Below are 24,231 nucleotides of genomic sequence, written 5' to 3' on the forward strand. Positions count from 1 at the left end.
GCCCCGAATGCAGGAAGCGAATGGTGCGAAAAAGCTTTTTATATTTCTATTTCGTCATCGACTGTCGGTCGGTCATACATAAATTCATATGGCTAATATATACGATATTTATGGTTTATACAATTCTTATTACAAGTTTAGAAAAATAGATAAAGGGATCCAGACAAATGGGAGTGGATCGGTTTTTAGGATAAAACCGAAATGAACAGTAGAGACAGACAGAAACTATAATATAGAAATATTTATATTATTATCAAAAGCTCTTCTTTGTTTGCCTTTCGAGTATTTCCTATATGAGGTGCTTCAGTTTTTTTTTTTTTTCAAAATATCTATGCATATTTTCCAACACAAAGGAAACACCTTTCAAAGCCTTCTCCCGATATTCTTTTATATTTTCATTATATTTTTCGATTATGACTAATGTCCAGGTTTTATGGATGAAGAAAAAACCACAAAATTCGCGGAACTATGATTTTGCAAGACCGTCAATTTTTTTGTTGAGTTGATTTGGATATAGATTCTCCGTTTCGGTGGCTCTCTTCTAGAATTTCAGAACCGTCCGTCGGTCCGATCATGGCCCAGTTAAGACCTAAATTTGTAGATATTAACCAATTAACAGAATTCGATTCCAAAAGGCAAGCAACGATCGGCGAAAACTGCCACTAGCAGCAAAATAAATTATACTTCATTTTTTATTGCATTAACATGTCAATCAGTTTCATTTTTGGGCTCCGTTTTGTGGCTAAACCAAGTCAATAAAAAAGCCAAGAGATGTAGAGATTTGCAAGTCAAAATTATGCATGCGACCTTCGAGAGGGTAGGGGATATGATATGCCATAAATAACGCCGCCCTGACTGACCCCTAGACCCTTTCCATACTAATCCAATGCCTCGACATCTGGCAGAGGTGCGCGCAGTACGAGTATTACCGCGATCAGAATTACTGACCAGCCTCACCGAAAATACATTTCCCCATTCCCATTCCCATTCCCATTGCCCGAAAATAAAACCCGCAACAAATAAAACTCATTATAATACAAAAAGAACAAAAAAGATAGCCCTGAGTTCCCTAGCGATAAGATCTCCTCCTCTCTGCCAGAGCTTCCCTTTTGGGACGGGGACTCTCTCTGTCTCTCCCTCTCTCTCTCCCTCTCTCTCTCTTCTTCTTGGCCGATCTCCTTCTCATGATCTACGGTTCTAATCTCACAAATATTTATGATTATTTCTAATGCTTAATCGGAGAGGGGGAGGGCAACACTCTAAGAGAGAGAGAGAGAGAGAGAGGGAGAATCAAACTTAGATAGATAGAAAGAGAGACAAAGCATAACAAAAGCGATAGAAAGAGAGGGAGAGAGAGAGAGAGGGGGAGAGCGAGTGAGGGAGGGAGAATCGAAAACGTTTGCAAAGGCAATGAACGCGAGCTTTTGGCGTTTTCTTCCGATAACGGGCACTACGTACACCACACACTTACTCACACTCACACATACACTGTATACACTGTATACACACGCACACACACTGTCACATATACAGACAGGGGCAAGTTCGCTCAGTTTCGCGTCAGTTCAGTTTGTTCCCTCCCATGTCGCATGACCCTGGCCTGCTATTGAAGCTCTAGACACACTCGGAGGCCAATACAAAGCGCAACCATTCAAAATAGTAGTATACTCGTATCTAAGTATTGTCTATACAGAGAGGCAGAGCGGCAGAGAGGCAGGCAGGCTAACGAACACCGTACACTACACACCACACACCACACACAACACAGATGGATATGAGATACTCTCTAGCAATAGGTGCTGCTGCTGCTGCTGGCGCTGCTGTTGTTGTTTTTGTACGAATAGTAACCCCCCCGCTTTTGTTGCTGTTTTTACTATGATATGCTTTAATTTTTCGTCTCTAAAATCGAGCTACGAGTATGGCCCCCTCTTTTGGACCCTGGGATAGGAAAGATCTAGATGCCACTGAGGTGCGGGGGGGGTTAAAGGATTATGGGAATATAGATCACAGGATTACTTTCGAAAGGGTTAATTTCTTATAAAGAGATCCCTTCCTTAGATCCACTGAATGCTCAACAGATCGCAAAAGCATACGACGTGTAGGACGAGATCGAACGAAAATTATTCATACGACCTGTTGTACACAAAATGTAGGAGAGACTTGTTCTTCTTTAGAATTAGTGGGGAGAACTAGAATGAGAACAGGAGTGGAATGGCAGAACAAATTCCTTGAGCTGTGATTAGCTTCGCTTCGAACTGTTTCCTTATCTCCTTTGGCCTAGTGAGAATAATGCTTGCTCTTCAGCGGTGAATGTAAGCCCCTTAAGCCCCCACACCCCTCAACTTAAGGCTCTATCACTTGAGCGTTCCAGTGTGCCCTTTCAAGACCATTCATCAGAGTGATTTACGTAGTAAATTCTTTAACGTACGAGTAGTAGCCCGGGCCCCCATAAAACGTGGCCAAAGTCAAAGCAAATCCATCTGCGCAATCGATTCGTGGACTAAGCCAAGAATCGCATTCCCCCGTGATCTTTTGTTTGTTTGTTTGCCTTTGGCTGATAACCGACCCCCCACCCCAGCCCCCCCCTAATGCGGCGCGCATACCTGATAAAAGTTACAGCAGAACAAAACGCGGGGCAACCTTAGAAAAATCAAAAGAAATCCATTCGATGCCTTAAAAACCAACCAATTGTGGAAATATTTGTTAAATGCTGCTGCTGCTGCAGCCTTGGCGTTGGGTTTGGGATTTGGGGGCTGGGGGTTGGCTTTGGGCAGTCATCTAAACTAGTTCTAAAAGTTATGTGCCCTGATATTAAAAATATGAATATGAAGCATAGGAGGAGCGAAAAAAACAAAAACAAAAAGAAAAAAATACCCCAGCAGCAGCAGAAGAGGCAGTAGATGCTTCGTGCCGATGTATCTCACAGATACACAGATACGTAGATACGCCGTATGATGGCTAACCTTAAGTCACGTTTGGTTTTCTGTAGGTCTGCGACCGCGTAATTTTTTGTTTTTTTGGTAACTACTACGTTGTTTTCTTGGCATTCTGTGGCTGGTGCTGCGCCGCTGTTGGGTCTTGCGGCTTGCGGCAAGTTCAACCAAAACATTGACGGAAAACCCAGCCAAAAGCACATACTGCTGCCTCAACTCGATCTTCTCCCTCTCTCTCTCTCTCTCTCTCTCTCTCCGTTTCTAGCTATCTCTCTCTCTGCCCCCCACAACATAGTAGATACAATTCGGCACATTGACGAGGTTCAAGGCGAAAAGACCCACAAAACGGAGCGGAGCGTTCGACTCCGGCAAGGCCAAGTGCAAGTCCGAATCGTGGCTCTCGGTTTCTCGTACTCGTACGTTTTCGTTTATGAATATAATATGTTTTAATTATGCATTTTCTGGGGGCTCAAGAGGCACGAAAGAAGCCGCAGAAAAAAACCATGACAAACATTTACCGAACGTATTTCTGTATGTCTTGTGTAGGCCTGAAATGGCAAGGGCTTTCTGTCTCTGCTCTCTGCTGTCCCCCTCGCTCCCACCTCGCCACCTCCCCCAGCACGTGCCCAACGGCAGCGAGGCTGGCTGCCAGCCCAGAGATTAATCAAAAAGCCAAGTAACAATGAAATGTGTCAAGTGTGCTTTGTGGCGGGCATAAGCGAATACGTGAATACCCTTTAATCGATGCGATTTTATAAAGAGTTTGTGAACAAAAGGAAGGTTTCGTGAGATGTAAAGAAGCTTAAGCTTAAGCTCGGTAAATAGCTTTATAAATCAAACACGCAAAACACGGAAAATCCCAAAAGAATTGTTTAGCTTATTGAAGGGAATATCATTAAGGGGTAAACTCAAGTTTCGTGGAGTTTTTCTCTTCGAAAGAACAAAGAAGAAAGAGTAATCTGGGAATACTGTTAAAACTTTGAAAATCCAACGAAGTCCAGACCTGTAATCCCAATGAAAAGGTCAAAAGTCAATACCCCTCCACTAGTATTCGACTCAATACAAGAATACCCTATCCATAGTTAGGGTGCACTGTACAGAGACCTTTATGAGCCATAAATCTGATCAAAAAAAGCTCTTGACTAGCAGCACACTCCACTCCACTCCACTCCCGGCCCCGTCTCATAAGCAAGGAAATCAAATTCAGTTTCAGATTGAGACGCGAAGCGACACGGCAAATGCCATGCCAGCGCACACACCACACCACACCACACCACACCACACCGCTCTCCGCCTTACCCACACCATTGCCGAAAAAATCATGACCTTCCACAATGCCAGCCAGCAGCAGCAACAGTTGATTCTCCCTCTGCTCTGCCTTGTGCCTTTGCCTTTGCCTTTGCTTTGCCTTCGCTCTGCCCGTGGCTCTGTCTCTGCTGCTGCCTCTGTCGACGTCGTGAGCTTTTTTGGCAATGCGTGAGCGAGACGACACACACATGCGCGCAGGCAGGCAGGCAGGCAGGCAGGCAGCAGGCAGCAAAGAGTGCGCTGCTCGAAAATAAGGCCAAGGTGACTCACCTTGATTGAGACCGAATGAGCGGCGGCAGAAACGAAAAGTAGAAGCCGAAGCCAGCGGCAGAGCAGAGCAGAGCTGAGCAGAAGAGAAGTGCCGCACAATACCAACACCTTTTTCAATGACCTTGCCCAAAAAAAAGAGCTTTAAGCATAATAATTAAATAACATGAGCGCGTAGAACCGAACCTAAATCAGGCTTCGCTTCGAAAACGAAACCGAAAAAATGCTCAAGTCATTGCCAAAAAGCGAGACACACAACGCGCGACGGGCAAAGAGAGACGTGACGAGACGAGACGAGACGGAACCAGATGTGCTGTGGATGCACCAGACAGACAGAGATAGCCACAGACTTGATGGATACACTCCGTTCCCCACCCCCCGAACATCCAGCCTGCTGCCGGCAGAGGTCAACGCCAGGATCAGTGTCATTGCTTCTGACGACGGACGACGGACGACGGCAGAGCGTGCATTGACGCCGCGCCGCCGGTGCTTGGGGTACATTCACTTTAGCGGCGAATCAACAAAAGTTTGCTCTTGGCTGCGATTCTGTGAAGGCTAGAATTTAATCAACACGAAAAAATTCACTGAATTCCAGTTGTATAATATTCCCGACCAGGGAAGTGAAGGGTTCAAGGAACCCCCTCCCCCCCCCACACACACAGTTGAACCCAAAAGTTCGTGTTCTTGGTTAGTCCTTCAAGGGAGGGACCTTCACTTGATGCAGCTTAAAGGAGAGAGCAGTAATTTTGAAAGTACTCTGCTGTATTCCTGTGTTCAGGAATCCTAAATCAAAGAATCCTAACTGAAATATGGAGGTACACGAAGAACATTTCTCGAAAATGTACAGATTCTTTTCGAATTTCATCATCATTGGAAATCTGTTGTAGTTGTACAGCCCTCTCAAAAGGTTTTCCATCTCTTCTTAAATGCCCAACTCACCTTCGAAATGCATAATAAACAATTTGTAACTACAAGTACAAATATTGAATCATAAACTCTGAAGGATTTCTAGAAGGATCTAGAACTGCGCCCCCCAATCGGCAACAGTTTACAGTTTATAGTTGCATAGAAACAGTATAATCGGAATCGGCGAAGTGTTCTTTTAGATTTTAATCTGAATAAAATCTCATTCAAGAAGATCGGGAATTACTCACAGTTTCAATGCAATTATTTCGTGGTATCAAACCAAACGAACTCTTCTTCTCCATGGTATACTATTATAAAAGGCCCCAAGGATCCCCATATTGAAGAACGCCCCATAAGAGCCGCATTCATTGCTAATCCCATTGCAATTTACAGTTGCCTTCAGTATCAAACAGTTTGAGCAGCGTTCTAAGCTTTCTAGTTCTTGTCAAACTGCCAACACGTGCCGCAATAAACACTCAAGGCTCCGCGAATGCAGTTTGAGATGCATTTTGAGCGACAAATAGCGCGCGCCTATCTCAATAGCCCCCAAACACGCACTCACACACAGGCACATGCACATGTGTATACGCGACATGCGCGCGTAAAATAAAAACAACACTCGGCGTTTAGCCTTTGTAGAGGTCTTTGCAATGCACCTCGAAATGCACACACACACAGACACGCACACACTCGCACACGCATAGAGAGACAGAGAGAGAGAGAGAGAGTCAGAACAGTGCAAATGCTAGACATGAAACAGCAACAACAGAACTCCCGCGCTTTTACAAATAGAGAGAGCCACGCTCTGCCCAAACGGAGAGAGAGTGACAGTGAAAGAGAGCAGAGCCAGAACAAGCAAGAAAAAAGCTAAATTTAGTTCAATGAATTCTCTTAGTTACACTCTCCCGCTCTGTTTGTGCCTACCTCGCTCTCTCTCTCTCTTTCTGGGTGTCTTTCTCTCTGTTATTGTTGGGGCTGTAGTGCATTGACTACCAAAGCAGCGGCAGAAGCGGAGATGGGGGGGCCGAGAGGCAGAGGCACAGAGACAGAGACCAGCGTCGCAACCAGTGATGGAGCACGTTACTCCACTCGCTAATGATGATAATGATGTTGCTGGTCTCTCTCTCTCTCTCGCTCCCTCTCTCTTGCGTTTCGTTTCTGCAACTGCAATGATGATGATGACGATGACGACGACGATGGTGATGGTGATGATGATGATGACGATGGTTATCGAAGGTCTTTCACCCGAACTCGGTCATTGGCGTACATTTGTGTGCTGCCGCTGTCTCTGCTCTGCTCTGCTCTGCTCTGTCGCTGCTACTGCTGCCTGCTGCCTGCTGCTGCTTCTGCTCTGGTGCAGCTGCAGCACAGCACTGTGCTGCGCTTTACTGCTGCTGCTGCCCGCAAATCCAGAGCTTTTCAAAGTGTACATGTCGCAATTTCTTAAGAAAGTTCAATTACCCCAAACAATCAGATTTACTGTCTGTTTTTTTGATGCATACACTCGCCGTCGACGGCGACGCTGGCCGAGACGCTGCACAGTGGGTCAATTTCAGAGGCAGTGGTAGATCGATCCGATGGAATGGCTGTACCAAAAATGGCATTGCCTTTTGAGAGGGGAAATCGTGGAGAGCTCTGCAACCTCCCCCGTGAAAATCTCCTTTTTCCGGCCACCCATATACTCCCCTAAAAGACCATGTCTCCTTCTGAGATCTAACGGTGGAAAGAGCTCAAGGGATTTGTTTTTCTTTAGTATGATTTGATTTCATAGTTTATTTCTTGAATTATTTGGATTTGTTGGCTTTTCCCATCGTACCACAGTTTTGCCATGGCCTTGTGCAGATTGCGCCCACTGTGCAGCTGCTCGGTTCATTCGCTTTTCTCGCTGTCGCCGTCGCCGCCGCCGCCGCCGTCGCTGCCGAAGTCGCTTTAGTTCAGTTGTTGTTGCTGCCACTGCCACTGCTATGCCGCTCTGCCGCTCTGCCGCTGTTGGGTTGCAGTTTTCTAATGTTGCATGGCATGTTGGGAATGGGCATGGTTTGGTTTGTTCGGTTTGCTGGGGCCCATAGTTACGAGGAGCACCAGTGGATGCAACAGCAGTGGCAGAGGAGGAAGAAGAAGCTGCTGCTGCTGCTGCTGCTGTTGCCGCTGTTGCTGGCGAGGCCTGTTGTTGGCTAGTTTTATGGCGCATCTTCAAATGTTTGGCTTGCAGTCTCGCTCCCTCTCCCTCTCCATCTCTTCCTCTTTCTCTGGCCCTGCCCCTGCCCCTGCCCCTGTCTCTCACTTTCTGCTCCTGCTCCTCATGTTTATTTGCGTCGCTGCTGCATTCAATTTCAATAAGAAATGTTGCTGCTGCATTCGGATTCCGATTCGGAATTGGAATCGGATTCGCTTTTGTTTTGTTTTTGTGTGTTTGCTTTTTTTGGCCAAAGATAAAAACAAAAATTAGTTCCAATCCAATCCCCCAGCCCAAAATGCAGATCAGAATCGCCATCGGAGGTGGGGAGGCGTACCCGAAACGAATGCACTTTCGCTTCGACCAAATCGAAAGGGATTGGAAAGAGGCTTTGAACTTTTACTTTGTAAATCGAATTTGTTAAGGGATACATAAATCGTACGTATAGGAGATTTCTTGCAAATTTGTGCCATACAATCGCAGAAGAACCCATATTAGAAGTTATATGTTTTTGAGAATCTCCGAAAATTATATCATTAAATTACAGGATCAATCAAACAAAAAACAGATATCTATAATCTACAGAGAGACTCTACGAATACTCTAAAGGACACATTATATACGATATTAATAACACTTCAACTCATGAAACCTCGAAGATGTGAGCAGCTCCTATGTAACATGGTACTATTGATTGATAGATGAATCTTTGAAATCTTTGAATCGCACCTTCGGATGAGAGATGATATGTATTTCTCTCAGTCCACACCCAAATGATGGCTCGCATCTCCTCCCTACCATTTCTGTCCACGTCAGACCGACCTTTTTCTTTTATTTTCTTTTGCCATTTCTGCAGATCTTTTCAAATTTGCCAGCAATTTCCCTGCCATCATTCTGCACCATCCCACAGGTAATCCATAATTTCCAAAAAGAAAAGATAAAAAAAAACATTACTGCATTGGATCCTCTAGTCCGCCAAACAGCACCACCCCCTCCACTGTGCCCCCCCTGCCCCCCTGCCAGTTGAAACTTTCAAACAAGTTTAGTACTTGGCTTGGGTCTGATACTGGGACTGCGACTGGGACTGGGACTGGGACTGGGCCTGGTCGGAGAGGCCTCTTGGCCAGGCCAAGTGCCAGTGCCTGGCATCCTCATCCTCGGGCCTCAGGAATTCCGTCGACACATTTACTTTGGCGATTTCGATTTTTGTGTGTTTCGGCTTTATCTTCTCCGCTCTGCAATTTTCCCTGTTAGCCATTTTTTCGGCTGTTTTTTTTTCTTGTCTTTTTGCTTGCATTCTTTTTTTTTCGGCTACGAAATTTTTTCAATGTCTTAGCCCGCAACTTTCGTTGCTGCCATATTTTACTTTATTTCTTAGTTTGGTTTTATTTTTTGTTTTTGTTTGCTTTTTTATTTGCTTTCAATGACAAAACTTGCTTGGCCTGCAGTCACTGCGCTGCTGCCGTCACAGCTGGCGGTGCTGCTGACGTCGCGACTGCATTTTATGCTGCGTGCTGCAATTGTTGCAAAAATGCAAGTGGAATTTTGGTTTTTATTTTATTATATTCACTTTATTTTGTACTACATCGATGGCTGTAAGTCAGAATATACGGAAAGCATGCAAATACAAATATATTTTCCAAATTTCGCTTTCAGTTGGTTTTTATTTTGGATTTAAAACGAAATTCTTTCGCAATAAATTCATAAAATTGCCAGGGTACCAAAAACATTACATAAAGTGATGATATAGCTTCCGAAAAGTGCACCCAAATTCCGAATTTGTGTGTGTGTGTTCAATCTCGGGTTTTTGTTCGCAATTTTCGTAGTAAAAAGTGAAATTTCACTCAAAAAAGTTACTCAATCCAAAACCAAGAAAGAAAAAACAAAACACCACAAACTGCATTTGTTTTTATATATTTTTCTTTTTTTTATAATTTTTGTTTGGGTTTCGTTGTTGTTGTTGTTACTTTTTTGGGTGCATTAAACGGCAAATTGTTTAATTTCGTTTCGATTCGATTCGTGGGATCAACGGAAAGTGCGTTGATCTCTCGGCAAAAAGTGAATGAATGCAAACGGTGACGTCGCTGCTGCTGCCTTCGCCGGCGCTGCGTCGCTGCTGTGGGTGGGCGTCTGCGCCGACGCTGGCTGGTTACGTTATGCGCCGCTTGGAAATAGCTCAAAATGTGACTAACAATTAATAAACAACTAATTAAACAGCCTTTGGGGCAATGATTCATTTCGCTTCGAGGATTGCCCCGAGGTTCAGGGAACTTCCAGGGAGTGAATCCAGTTTGCTCTTTCCCCGATTCAAATGTTTCTTTCTTCAGTTCTTTTCAAAGAATGATCCTTCCTCAACGCTCTCCTTCCATTTCGTATTACTTTTTTGATCTCTTTTTCGCTTACTTTCACTCTATTCAGATTTCGGATTAAATCCTTTTCTTCTGCTGCTAGACTGCTCTGCAACCCCCTACCCATTCCTTTTCCACTACAATCCCGAAATCCCATTGAGCCACACACCCGAAATTCCCGTAATTCTGCTCGGGACCAGCTCCCTCTCTTTCTATCGCGAAAGCAAAAGCGAAACAAAAATTTGCAGTCGTTGGATACTTTACTGTTGTTGCTGCGTTCGCTCCTCTCTTCACGCTGTATCTCTCTCTCTCTCTCTCTATCCCTCTATCTCTGTCTTCCTCTGCCATGCTTCATCCATCTCTCTCTCTCTCTCCATCTCTCTCTTTCTCTGGCTGTGAGTGTTCGTGTGAACTCTGCTTTTGACCGACGAGGCAATGTTGTTCGTTGACCTTTCTCAAGTGTTGTTGCCATGAAAGGAGTGCGGTGCGGTGCGGCGCGGTGCGGTGTGGTACGGCGGGGGGGTGCACGCTGGAGGCGTAAGTAAGTTGTGGGCGCTGCTGCTGCTGCTGCTGCTGCTGCAGTTTACACGCAGTCGCTGCTGCTCTCTTTCGCTTTTGTTTCATATTTCGGCAGCGTTTCCTTGGTCATTAAACTCTTAAATGCAACGACCTTCCTTCCACTGTGTGTGCGCGATCGACAGCGACGTCGACAGTAGCGACGACAGCCGTGGCAGTGGCAGTGGCAGCGACACCGAATTTCAATTGAAGTCTGAAGCCTGAAAAGCTCTTTCGATTTCGATTTCGGTTTCGGTTTTGTCTTTTGTCTTTTGTTTCATGTTTTATTTTCTGTGGTGCGGTGCGGTGCGGTGCGGTGAGGTGCGTGAAGGAGTAGGAGTTAATCGTTTTGGACAGAAGTGTAGCGCGGGGTTGAGGCCACAGTTTTGTTTTGTTTTTTTTTTTTTTTGGCCAGGTTAGTGCCTTGGGACTGAGCATTGAACCTGCGCTGCCAGTGAAGTGGGGAGTGAAGGTTTCGCTTCGGAAGCGGATTCGCTTTTGCGAATTCAGGCCTTTGAACGCTTTAGTGAGGTCAGGGATGAGCTTAATGCTGAAGGATTTTTCGCTCATTGGGGAATATTTCCCAGTCAACTTGATGGCAATCAATTCAAGAGAATTACTAATAACTGAAGCACCAGAACACATTGTAGTTACTCAAATTTTGAGTAAACATTTTATTGGGCGTAAATATTAATTATGTTTGGTGGAAATACATATAATAAATACATAATTATAAATGAATTATGTGTTACACATAAAACGTAAAATATCTGAGAATTTGTGGGAGTTTCTTGAAACAGATAACCCCCCGGTTGGGTTATTGTCCCTCCATTTTCAGCTTCCAGTTTCCTGCCAGTTGCCTCCCCCGCCGTCCATTTTTAGTCCGAAATTACCTCACAAATTGTGAACTCTTAATATTTATGAGTAATTTCGCACAATGAAAAGTAAAATTTCCAGCAGCAGCGGCAACAACAACAACCAGTAAACTCTCCCATGCCATAATTTTGCGGTATTTGCACTTTTGGCGTTAAACAATTTGAATGCAAGCAGAGCGACAGCGACAGCCTAAAGAGAGCCACATTTGTGCTCTTTGTGCTCTTCGGCCGGCGGGAAATCTAAAGAGAGCAGAGCCGAGTGAGCTAAGAGTAAACGGTAAAGGGTGAGCGCAGCATACCCACATGCACATACAGTGGCATGCAAAAGCTCTCGCTCAAACATTGATGAGAGAGATCGAGAGAGGGAGTGCACTGCTGCAATTGCAAGTGATCTCTCTCTCCCGCTCCCGCTCCCGCTCTCTCTCTCTCTCTCTCTTCCGTTGTGTGTGTGTGCTTTACTGTAAATGAATTGTTGTTTCGTCTTTCTTCTTCGCTCTGGTTGTTGTTGTTGTTCTTGTGTTGTTTTGCATTGCATTTTTGCCGGGCGCGCTTTTGCACAAGTTTTTCGTCTAATGTTGCCTCTGCATGGGTGTGTGAGACGTGCGCGCCTGTGTGTGTGCGTGCGAGAGCGTCTAACTTGTTTTTGTTGCCGTCGCTGTCGTCGTCGTCGTCGTCGCATTCGACTTTTTCAATGAGTCAATCCTTGAAATGTTGACTTCCTGATACGCATATGACTATTGAACAAGTTTGCTTTGTTAGACTTTTTTGAAGGTTGCGTATTTAATACACACCAGCACACACACACACACACACGAGCAAGCGCACATGGCACACAGAAGCGCACACATGCAGTGGGGGCCTGGGGCACCACGTACTTAGTAGAGGCACATCAATTTTCGCAGCAAGATGTGCAACCAATTTTCGCCCCCTGCTATTGTTGTACCCTGTAATTTCAGGGAAATGGGGCTATGCTCTCTGGTATACGCGGGAGGAGAGGGAATCAGGAACTGTTACAGACGTTCTAACCTATTCAATTGGCATTAAATTCCAAAATCATACCTGAACATCCTTCACAGGGAATATACTCAGCTTTGTATGCTTTACAGGGTACTTTCAGAGTCGTTTCATCCGCTAGCCAGCTTTCATCTCCTTGTTTTTCTTCTGCATTTACAGTTTAGCCAAGAACAATGGGGGCCCAGTGAGTGGGGCAGCCAGATCAGACGACATCTCGCTATGGCAGGGGTCTCTCTGCTGCCTCTGCTGCCCCACCTTCCTAATCCCCTATCGCCTATCCGCTAGCCACTGTTTCCATCTCCTCTATCCACCATCCACCATCCACCATCCATTATCCATTATGCATAATGGATGTGTCTCGTGTGTCTGCCATTTCTTGATCGCACTTTTTATGGCAGCTACAGAATAATTTTTCCATTCAACATGTTTTCGTCGCTGCCGCTGCCGCTGCCGCTGTCGTTGCTGTCGGCGTCTGCTTATGTTTATCTTAATTTCATTAATTTAATTAGAATGCATTCTTAAAATGTTTCAAAATGTTATATTTCATTTGTGTGTGTGTGTGTGTGTGTGTGTGCTTTTCCAAGAATTTGAATATTGATTATATTATAGTGTCTCAAGGTCATTGATTTCCCATGGGCTAACCTTCGCCGGGGAGGTTGGTTCTCTGCCGTAACAATGGTTCTCTGCCTCGAAACAGAAGTTACACACAAATAATACGCATACGCCGCGTGTGGCCGCAGCGATTCTCCAATGCTGCGTTCCACATGATGATAATTTGGTAATGGCTTTTAAAGGGCATTTTCCAGCCCCCCAAAACACACAAGCATAAAAAACACAATGCCCAATCAATTAACAAACTTCTTTAAATTGAATATTTGGAAGCCTTACGTGGCGTATGGGTAATATGGTGGGAAGGAATGGACACAGGTTGATTTTTCTTAATAAATTTGATCGCTCATTCATATAATTTTCAGTAAAAACCATTTACCTATGATACATCTTTGTTTTCTACCCTTTCAACGTGCATATACCCTTTGTTTTATTTATCTCCTGTCACCCATCCCTGACAAATGTTCAGTGTGTTTTCCGATTAGTCACAGATAATGAGGTGTATATGTATACGTATGTAGTTTAGAGATCTTTTAACCTATTAAACGATTTCTTTCCACATACGTGGACCGTTGAAAATGGAGCCTAGACAGCCAGACAGCGGCCAGACGTTAACTGAAATTATGCCAATTGCATAGAAAACAGAAATAAAGCATAACAAATGTATCTTTTAAATATGTATATAAATAAATACGTTCATTTTCACGTACAGCATAGAAAGAGATGGAAACACAGGCATGATGAGAGAGAGAGAGAGAGAGAGAGAGGGGGAGAGACGAGAGAGACGAGACGAGACGCATACACAATTACAACAATATTCGCTACGCCCTTGGTCAGAGGGTGAGCAGGAGGAGGGGCGGAGGGGCGGAGGGGAGTGATACAGCTACCTGTAAAGCCAACAACAATATACCCTACACCCCACAGACATTAGTGCGGCATTAGCGACTGTCTAGACCCCGAAAGCTAAAGCTCTGCTGACCTTAAACTTGAATCGGAAACACAGCAACACGCAACAGCAACAAAAACAGAAACAACGGAGGAAAGAAGAAGCAAAAGCAGAAACAGAAACAGAAACCGAAGAAGAAGCAGAGAAGAAGAAGGTTACTAAGCTTTTTATTTCATTTTGTGGTTACAACAGAAAGAAAACAAAAACAAAAAAACTAAGGTTAAAATTTGCCGACTTGCTAAATTGTGACTAAGTTTAATGCGCTTCTTAAACGTTTGTTGTAGCTTCAGAATCAAGGAGAAATCATGAAAGGGATCTAAAGAAATTTTTCAAGAATTTTACTTCAACGGAGTTTCCTGACTAAATTTTGGAAAATTCTCCATTAATTTCGTGGCTTGACCTTGAAAAACTTGGCCCAGAAATCCACTTTGATTTTTAAAAGAAGTTCATTTTTATGTTGATTGCAATTTAAAGCTTTTTCTGCGTCCAAATCGGAAGTGTCTCTCTAAATGAATAAATAAATAAAAGATAAAAACGCTAAAAATGACTCGACTTGACTTTTGTGCTGAGACTTTTATAGTGAACAAAACCAAATAAAATTATTAACTTTATCCACGACGAAAACAACAACAACAACACACCAACAAAAAAGAAAAAGAAAAAAACAAACTAACGATCTTGAGCTTGGGGAACGTTAATAATATTTTGTTCAATGAAATATCATATTGTTGTTGTTGTTGTTGTTGTTGTTGGGATTTAAGCACGACTCGGTTATGTTCTTTACACACACACACACACACACACACACAGGAATACATAGATATAGAAATAGACACCGACATCGACACGCATTGGGAGCTGCATACAAATTATAAAACCGAAAGCTTTTATTTTTTCTACAATTTTTATACGTTAGTTAGCCATGACAGTGTGAGAAGGTCACCACACACACACACACACACACACAAATGCTCACTTATTCAGTCGGCTATCAGCAACAACAACAACAATCATATTTACGCAGTAAATGAGAGCGAGAGAGAGAGAGAGACAGGGACAGAGAGAGAGCACAAAGTCAAAGAGGCCGGCGCACTTGGCTTCTCTCTGTCTCCGTCTCTCTCTCTGTCTGTCTGTCTTCCCACCTGCCGTTTTGCCCCCCACTTTGATAGTTTTGCTCTCTCTCGCCGTCACTCTCTCTCTCTCTCTTTCTAACGCATTTTGCATAGCAAAAAGCTTTCCTCTTCCATGATTTGCAGGCATCAAAAGCTTTGTTCTCTCAATGTGCTGTTGTTGCTTTTGTTTTGTTGTACTTTGTCGAAATTTAGCTCAAATTCTATGCAGATTCGGGAGGCATTCGGGGATATGCCTCTGGGGCTGTTCTGGATAGCAGATTAAAAAAAGGGATCATCGATGTAGCCTCAATGAAGGACTTCATTGTAAAATTCGCATAAAAACTCCGAAGCGCCATGCTTGGATTCGATCAAAGAAACCCTTTCAAGACTGCCCACACTACCCTTGGCCATCGCATAGTGTACTGTCTGCCAGATAGCCAATAATTTGTTGGCCAATAAACATTTTGGCAGAGAATTTATGATCTGCACCACAAAATGTTAACTGGAACAGCACCATCCGTCCGTTGGCCATCAGCAGATCGAATCGTGTCGTGTCGTGTCGAATCTTTGCCAGTGGCTGCTGCTGCTGCTGCTGCTGCTGCTGCTGCTGCTGCTGCTGCGGTGCGGTCAAGCGTCAACCGGTTCCCGTCAGTGTCACTCGAATCTTTTTTAAACAATTCAAACTTATGCAGCAAATTAATGGCTATTTCATATTTATTGATTGGTTTCTCTATTTCTTTCGTGTCTGCGATTCTACTTGCAGAGGCCGCACAGCAAGCCGACATAGACGCAACAGAGAGAGCGAGAGCGAGAGCGAGGGAGAGAGAGGGAGAGAGAGAGGAGGAATCCGCACCCCCAAACCCTCCAATGCCCCAGCGGAGCTGCCAGCCCCATAAATGCGTGCCCCAAGCAGCAAACTGGGAACTGATGCAAATTTGGGCAACGCCAATGCCAATGCCAATGCCACTAAAACTCTGTACATCTATCGCATACGCTGTAAGATAAAATCGATCGAATCGAGTCCCTGCCGAGAGACAGCTCCTGCTCCTGCTCTGGCTTCCCCACCACCAACACCACCCCCACCACCAACAGCAACAGCAACAACAACAACAACAACAACAGAAACAACAAAAATCAATCCCAACCAATCAATCATCAAGTTCTTCGCGTATCTGTGACCCATAACACAACGAAATCGATCGGAAGACAAACTAAAATGCGCCCGAGTGCGCTGCCAAGCAAATACAATACCAACATCTGCTGCAGGTGCAACTGCAACAAGTGGCAACACCACCGCGGTGGGTGTGCAACCCAACGAATCGGTGAACATCGGCCTTTTGATAACTTTACACTGCCTTATGGATGATAATATCAACATTAATCGAATCCAAACTTAGTTCAATATACAAACGAAATATACACAAAAGCAAACAAAAACAATCAAAATTTATATATAATAGTTATAAACAAATATATACACACCAGATCTAAGAGGAGAAGCAGCAACATTCAGCAACGATTTGAGCGGCCAAAACGTGCAACAATCAACAAAAAATATATATATTCACAGATTTCCAAGGAATCTGAGAGGTTCGCGGGAGGACAAACACCAGAAACACCAGAAACAATAAAAGCGAAAGGTAAGTAAAGAAATTCATAAAAAAACAGAAACAAAAACAAGAAATGGAAAATCCGCAAAATAAATTTCCTCAGCCATTTCATAAATACAGTTTTATCCGTTTGATGTGGGTTTATTTTGGGGAGGAAGTAGAGAAGCACAGAATCAATAGAGCTCTCAACAAATCTAAGCCTGATTGGTGTGCCCAAAACATTCCATAAGCCCATAAGGTCAGCCACTCTCCACGGAAAAAATTGTCAACTTTCGCACAGAAAACGAACCCCCCCCACACACTGCCGCACACTGGAACACACGCTCTACTGCAATATATAGCGAATGCCGCACTCCCCGATCGAAAGACCGCACCCAAATCGAGAATCGAGAATCGAGAATCGACAATTCTCATTGCTAGCCACTCTCGCTCGAACGGGGGAAAGAAACCAGGAAGTGGGCTCCGCTCCGCTCCACTCCGCTCCACTCCGCTCTCTAGATTCTCGACTAACTACACATGTCGTCAGGGGCTGTGGCTGAGGCTGGAAATTGCCGAGTTAATCAGAGATTGCGTATACGCACTGTGGCTCTGTGATTAGTGGAAGCAGCAGCAACGGCAGCAGCCCTGGAGAAATGTGAAAGAGGAGGGGAGGGAAGGGGAATGAACAACGGGCGGAACGGGGCAACCAATATTTTGCATAAATGTTGAGCGGCCAAATGTCTAATTATAATTCCGCCTGCAGCGTCCGCAGATCCGAGGAGGGCGCGAGGCGGCAACAAATGGCAAAACTTGGCGCCACAGATGCCGCGCAGCAGCAGAAGCTGCGGGTTTTCCATTTGCTTTTCCTTTCTCGCTCGTTTTTTTCTCTTTCAAGTTTTCTTTCTTTCGCTTGAACTTGCAGTTTGTGGCTGGAAAGTGAAATAGTTGCAACAGCAGCGGCAGTGGCAGTGGCATGGGCATGGGCATGGGGCATGTGGCAGGGGCAGGGGCAGGCAGGGCAGCTGCTGCTTGTATTGAATAATGAAAAACGAGTTTTCCGCCGCGCATGCGCATCATAACAGCAGCAGCAGCAACAGCAACTTGAACGATGGCTGTGCATGCCATGGAAAAACCAAAAGAAAATCACTAGAGAAGGAGAGAGAAGGAAAGACAGGGAGATAGAGAGAGAGGGAGAGAGAGAGAGAGAGAAGAAGAGATGTTGATGTTGATGTTGTTGCTGTGGATGACGCGGGTGCCAGGCAGCGCAATGCTGTAATGTCTGTGCTTGAAGTTGTTGCTCTCGGACTGGTGCTGGTGCTCTGCTGTTCAATGTACTCGGATTTTCCAGTCGTAGTCTCTATTGGTCGTGTCGTCTGACAGTATACCCTTCCCAGAGGGTATTTTGATTATGCTTTGACTTTGTTCTTCCCATCTTCCCCGCACACCACACCACACCACACCCTTACCACCGATGCAGGGCCGATGCAGGGAGTCTATAAGTCGGAGCAATGGATCTGTCTTATGATGTTGCTGTTGAAAGTAATAAAATTCTCTTCTGCTGCTGTTGTTGTTGTTGTTGTTGTTGTTCGTAGTAATTCTCTTACTCCCAGCGTTGCTTCTGGTGCTGCTGCAGTTTCTAATGTCTATGCTGTTGCCCTCCCTTCCCTCTTCTATATTGCTGTTAGGAAACTTCATGCTTTTGTGCTTCATGTTTGGCTCGTGTTTTGTTCGTGTTCTGCCATTGATGATATTGTTGTTCCATCTGTGATGTTTCTATTGTTGAACTGCGATCCACTCTAAAGATGTTTCTTCGTATTGCTGCCCTTGCTGCCGATGTTCTTCCTGTTTTTGCCAGCGCAACATCCTCTAATTCTGTTCCTAATTCCTAATGTTGCTCTGTGGACTGTCGAAGCGAACTCTTCCTCGCTCTGGCTCTCCTCTTTGTGTCTTTCTTCTCCTCTCTTTCCTCTACATCTTTCAATATTTTTTTTCAGCTAACGCTTGCCTGCAAATGTTGTTGTTGCCATTGCGCTTTCAAGTTTTCTGCTGTAATTTTTCATTACACTGAAAAAAAACAACACACAGAAAATGCCAGCAGTCAAAACTCAAAACCCTTCAATAAATTAAATAAATAAAACAAATTTCCATATAATTTTGTATGGATATAATAATTCTAAATCCTGTAATAAATATCACCACTTTCTTTCTGCTGCTTAAAATTGGATTATTCAGTAATTATTTATTGGGTTTCATATTTGTAATACTGCCTTTCTTGGTAGAGGCCATCATCCAAATGACTAGGAATATGTGTATGTATGATATTTTCAATCGATGTCAATCGACACTTACTTATTTTGTCTTCCAGTGTATGCACATTTTTCTCTTTCGTATTACGCCTCGTTTGCTTCGTAGTGTAGTTCAATGTTAACGAACTTTTTGCGCTGTGAATGCAAGTTGTTGTTGAATGTTGCTGTTGTTGCTGTTGTTGTTGTTGTTGTTGGTTGCTGTTGGTTGCTGTTGCACTGTTGCTGCAGTGGCTTGTTGTTGTTGGACTTTCACTTGTAATGAATTTGGCGAGTGCAAAACTAGTTGGTGTTGGTATTGGTGTATTTGTTGGTGTAGCTATTGGTGTTTTGGTGTTGGTGTTGGTGTGTGCAAGCGGTTCAGTAACATGTTATGTAAAAAGCATTTTTCCAGCTTTGCTTCTGCTTGATTTTTTGTTTGTATTTTTGTTTTGTTTCTATTTTGGTTTTTTTTCTGTTTTTCAGTTTTTTTTCAGTTAAAGTTTTACCACAACATTTTTTGCGTGGTACGTCTTTGTTGAGCGTTTTCTTGCCGTCCCCCCACACCCCCCGTTCGGGATGCAGCTGTCGTGTTGGTGTTGCAGTCGTTGCAGAGTTTTCTTTCCGCTCTTGCTTTTATGTTGTAATTCGCAATTTCTAATGTTATTGAACTTTAAACACAAACAAAAACCGAAAAGGGGCCGGGGAGGGAGCAGAGCACAGCTTTGATTCAAAAGAAAATTAGTTATAACCGGAAGCCGCAGCCACTACAAAAATTGAAACAATGCAACAAGACGACTTTCTATATTTTTCAGCCTCTTCTTGTCTTTCGGCGGTCTTTCGTACCTACTCGTACATATGCATACACTCGTATAGCTATAGTATTGTGCATAGATATATTTTAATGGATGCACGATGATGCGGCATTATTGCAGATGCAAATTTCGATGGCCCAGGGGCTGCTGATGGGTTGCTGTGGGGTTGGGTTGGGCCGGGCTGGGCTGGGCTGGAATTCCCCCAAAAGAAATTCAAATGCAAATGCAATTTGAAATTAAAATGTTTCAATTGCAGATTGACTTTCAATTCCAATGGCTAGTCTTGACGAGACAGAAAGGGGAAGTTGTAGGGCAGGTTGGGGATGGCGATGCGACTATTTATACTTATTTTCCATAACAAATCAATTATCATTTATTTATTTCCCATTTTCCTTTTCTTTCCAGACTCCGAAAATAAAGCCAAAATATTATTAAAATCAAACAAAACTATATTTATACACACTGAAAAAAGAACTCTTTAAACGTTTTTACACTTTTGTGTGCAACCAAAAAACAAATCAAAAACTTTTACAGAAAAATTTCAACAAAATCAAAAATCAAGTATACGCCTATTAAACGGAGAGGGGAGAAAGAATATTTCACTAATTTGTAAATTGCGTTCTTGCGTCCAAAAAATACAACAAAAAATCACATGAATTAAGACTAAAAATCTAAGCAAAATTTTATACAAATTTTTTTTGTAAAAACCAAAAACCAAAACCGTCTTATAAAAAGTGCCTACAACGAAATTTCCAAAAACAGAAAAAATCTTATGAAAAATCTTTTTTGAAGAGACAGAGAGAAAAGCGTTTTTTGAAAAAGTGTGATAGAAACGGGAGGAGGTTTATTGTGAAGAATCAATTATATATAATATATATATATATATAAAATTATCAAAGAAAAGAAGGCTTCCAGAGCGAAGCCAACAAAAGGAGGAAACATTTTCAAGGCAAGCCACGAGGAGACCCTGGACCTGGGTGCCGTCAAGATTGAGCAGAATTTTCGCGACTGGCAAGGGTATTCAGGAAACGGCTACACGCTGGCAGTGAACAGCATTTGCAGTGCAGGCTTTGCCCTATCAGCGATGCCCTTTATCGACGATGCACTGCTCTGGTGTCCGGATAACGATGGTCGTCTTGTCGGTGGCTTAGATCTGGCAACATGCATAGCCGTGAGTACATGTCGAGAGTCCCTCCCGTGGGGAGTCCACCCTAAAAGATCCCTGATCGGGGGCGATGTAACACTAAATTCAGCCAATCAACAGCTTCATGAAACATTCAACAATCCTTCATCGATATTTTCAACAATTTCGAGAAAGAATTATCCACCAATTATTCAACAACTAATCAACAACTTCAAACTATGTATATTCAACAATTTCCACAATCCGCAATCCCTATTCAACCAATATTCATCAATTCCCACAAGCTCTATTCAGCATCTACAGCAGCTACATCTTCAACAACCAATCGCCAATAATCTCAACAACCCAGAAAAGTCCTATTTGCAACATTCCATGCTTCCATGAATAAATTCAACAATCATTGTTCGACCATCACCACAGAAGCTCCGAAGAAACATATCGATCTCTGGGAGTCCATCCACTTTGGAGAATGCTTTGCTTTAAACCCACCCCCACCCCCACTCCCACTCCCTGTATTCCAAAAACACTTCCTATGAAAACGTTCTCTCAAAATGCCACCAAATGCTCTCACTTCCAGGATGATTCAGCGGTGAATGGAACGGAAGGCATCAATCCCACAATCCAATCGGCTGGCAATCCCAACAATCAACAGCAACAGGGCGTAGGAATCGGCGGAATCGGAGGCTCTACGAATATCGGAGTTGGATGTGGAGTTGGCGGGGAACTGAATGGATCGGCGGCACGCAGCGTCAATGTGGTGGTGGAGCCGCTATGCGGCAGCGACTCCTCCGACGAGCTCTTCCGCAGCTTCTCCGAGAGCAACTTTGAGATCGAGAGCCTGCTGTCCGATTTGGCCACCGTTGAGGTGAAAGTCGAAAATGTACATCCGCCAAGAACAGATCAGAGAAGTTTTCCAAAACTATATCTATTCCACACATTCTCAATCATGCATACTGCTATATACATATATATATCGGATCGATCCATTGGTGATTCGATTTTACTTTTTTTTTAAATGGATTTTTCATCATATGTTTCTTTTCCTTTCTTCCGCTCTTCTCTCTCTCTCTCTCCCTCCCTCTCTCCCTCCCTCTCTGACCACACCCCCCACAACCCACTCCCATCCTTCCCTCCCCCCCTTTTGTGTATTTTCCAGGAGGAGAACAACAATAACGTCATCAGTGCCGCCGATGTGGTGGACGACGATGACTTTGCCAGCGTCGCCGCCGCCGTGGTGGCCGGCGACGATTTGCTAGCCAAAGAGAACGCCCAACTGAGCGCCCAGGGCCTGGTCGACTCGGTGGCCGCCAGTCTGGGCGATGGTGGCGACGCCAATGGCCAGCAGGCGCTTCTGGCCTTCGGCTCCTCCAACTCGGCGGCGGCGGCGGCAGTGGCAGCTGCTGCAGCCGCTCTCTGCGGCGATCTGATCAACAACAATAGCAATGGAGGAGGAGGCGGCGCAGTGGGTGGCGGTGACTGCTCCACCAAGCTGGAGTACGCCTTGATGGGCGGCCAGCCTCATGCGGAGGAGCCCCGCTTCGTGACCAGCGCCGCAGCGAATCCCCTGCTCGTGGAGAAGCTCATGTCCAAGTGCCTGAACATCGAGAAGCGGCTGGATAAGATGGGCGGTAAGTCGAGAGATTTCTTTACTTAACTATATAAAGAGTGATAGTTAGAATTTGGAGTGTCTTTTCAATATCTGTTGTCTACCTAAAATATCTATCTCCCACTCAATCTTCATATCTCTAAGATTTGAACCAGAACTTTTTTGCTTAACGTTTAAGCGCAGATTTGCGCCAAACTTTTTAAAACAATAGTGTTGTACAACACGCAAGTGTATTTACATTGCTTATTTTACATGTAATATGTGTGTATCTACATGAAATTTGAGCTAGCTCAGTGGCGCCTCATATCGCTGTGTGTTGGTATTGGGAACTAACGGCTGTTAAATTGGTGTATGAATATTTCACGTAAAATGAATGTAGAACTTCTGGTTTATCTGACGGTCGTTGGATGCCGCCACCGAGCGATGTCATGTAGCTGGAATGTAGTTAATTTTTACCAACCCAAAGCTTTCAATCCAAAGCTTACAGTCCAATGGGACTTGTGGATTGAATTGATCGTAAGTGTGGAATGCCATTTAAAAGAGCTTTTCGTCCCACAAAAAAATCTGAAAAAGCATTTGTACAGATGGCGCCAAAGGGGCGCTTTGCAAAAATTCCAAATATTCAAATTCGCATAACAACAACAACAAAAACAATTGCAACTGAAAATTGTCCTTTCATTTATAATTCTAGACACTCACAAATTAGAAATTAAAACGTAACTAGTTTTGCTAATTACATTATTTGTGGGGTAAGCAGCATCCACTGGGAAAATCTTCCATCCTTTGGTTGTACCGCCCACCCAAAAAAAAAGGGAACAAACACTGTCTGGTCTGGCAACAACTGGCAGGAATAAATAAAAAGGCCAGTAACTTGTTTATTAAATCCCGACAGGATGTCCTCCCTATAAAGGGCCAACGCCAATCCAGTCACACCACAACCACAGTCGCGTCCCGGCCCGTCCCGTCCCGTCCGCACCTCTCAGCCACTTGCTGTTTGGCCAAGAGTCACCGCCCCAGACACCAGTCACAGTCACAGTCGCAGACAAAAATACAAATGTCGACGGACGCTCGGGTTGTTGTCTCGTCATTCTGCCTAAATCGGAGGAAGGTGCACCACCCACACGTAGGGGTTTCTGGTGGAAAGGGGCTTTTAGGGGAGAGGGTGTGGCCGGGTGGCCGGGTGGCCGGGTGGCAGACAAATAAACGTCTATTGACACGAAAGGCAGACGGCGACTGGATCTGTTCCCCGGTTCTGGGAACCGTCTGAATGCCACAAACACATACGCATACCATACCGCAACCACCCACAGAGACACAGACACAGACACCACTGACGCCTCTACGCCTGCCCGCTCCCGCGTCCTTCGTGTCCTGGCACCTACTTCCTTTTCTCGAGCCACAGTCAGAGCCAGACAGAGCTCAGGGAGGAGTACTCGGCCGAGGGGCGGGCCATTTTGGGTTTTCTTTCAATGCTTTTTTCCATTTTGTTTTCTCCAAGTTTCCTTCGGCGGCGCGGCGGCGAAGCCAAGTCAGACGAATCCTCCCGCTCTCTCTCTACCAATCTCTACCACTCTCTCTCTCTCCCACTCGTTCGCCTGCGTCGGGTCAATAAATTTTGCGTGTGGAAATTGTGCGCTCAAGGTCAAAAGGATATTTGCCTCGCCCTCGCCCTCGCCCACTCCTCCCTACTCCCCTTCTGTGTGTGGGGGGGTGAGTGGGCTGTAAATGTGTTTTATGCGTAGGAAA

The 24,231-nt window shown here is 44.5% G+C and overlaps 1 protein-coding gene across 1 annotated transcript in view; it reads left to right on the plus strand.

The window, feature by feature from the left end:
* Window positions 1–20,620: 20,620 nt before the first annotated feature.
* LOC6595914 (ecdysone-induced protein 74EF) overlaps window positions 20,621–24,231 on the plus strand; it is a 39,649-nt gene continuing 36,038 nt past the window's right edge. Inside the window, exons 1-3 of the mRNA XM_026989813.1 lie at window positions 20,621–20,906; window positions 21,457–21,759; window positions 22,036–22,507. Coding sequence (XP_026845614.1) covers window positions 20,820–20,906; window positions 21,457–21,759; window positions 22,036–22,507 — 862 coding nt within the window. The 5' untranslated portion in view covers window positions 20,621–20,819. The remainder of the gene's footprint in view (window positions 20,907–21,456; window positions 21,760–22,035; window positions 22,508–24,231) is intronic.

Source organism: Drosophila persimilis, unplaced genomic scaffold, assembly GCF_003286085.1.
Source record: "Drosophila persimilis strain 14011-0111.01,24,50 unplaced genomic scaffold, DperRS2 tig00000431-arrow-pilon, whole genome shotgun sequence".
Lineage (NCBI taxonomy): Eukaryota > Metazoa > Arthropoda > Insecta > Diptera > Drosophilidae > Drosophila > Drosophila persimilis.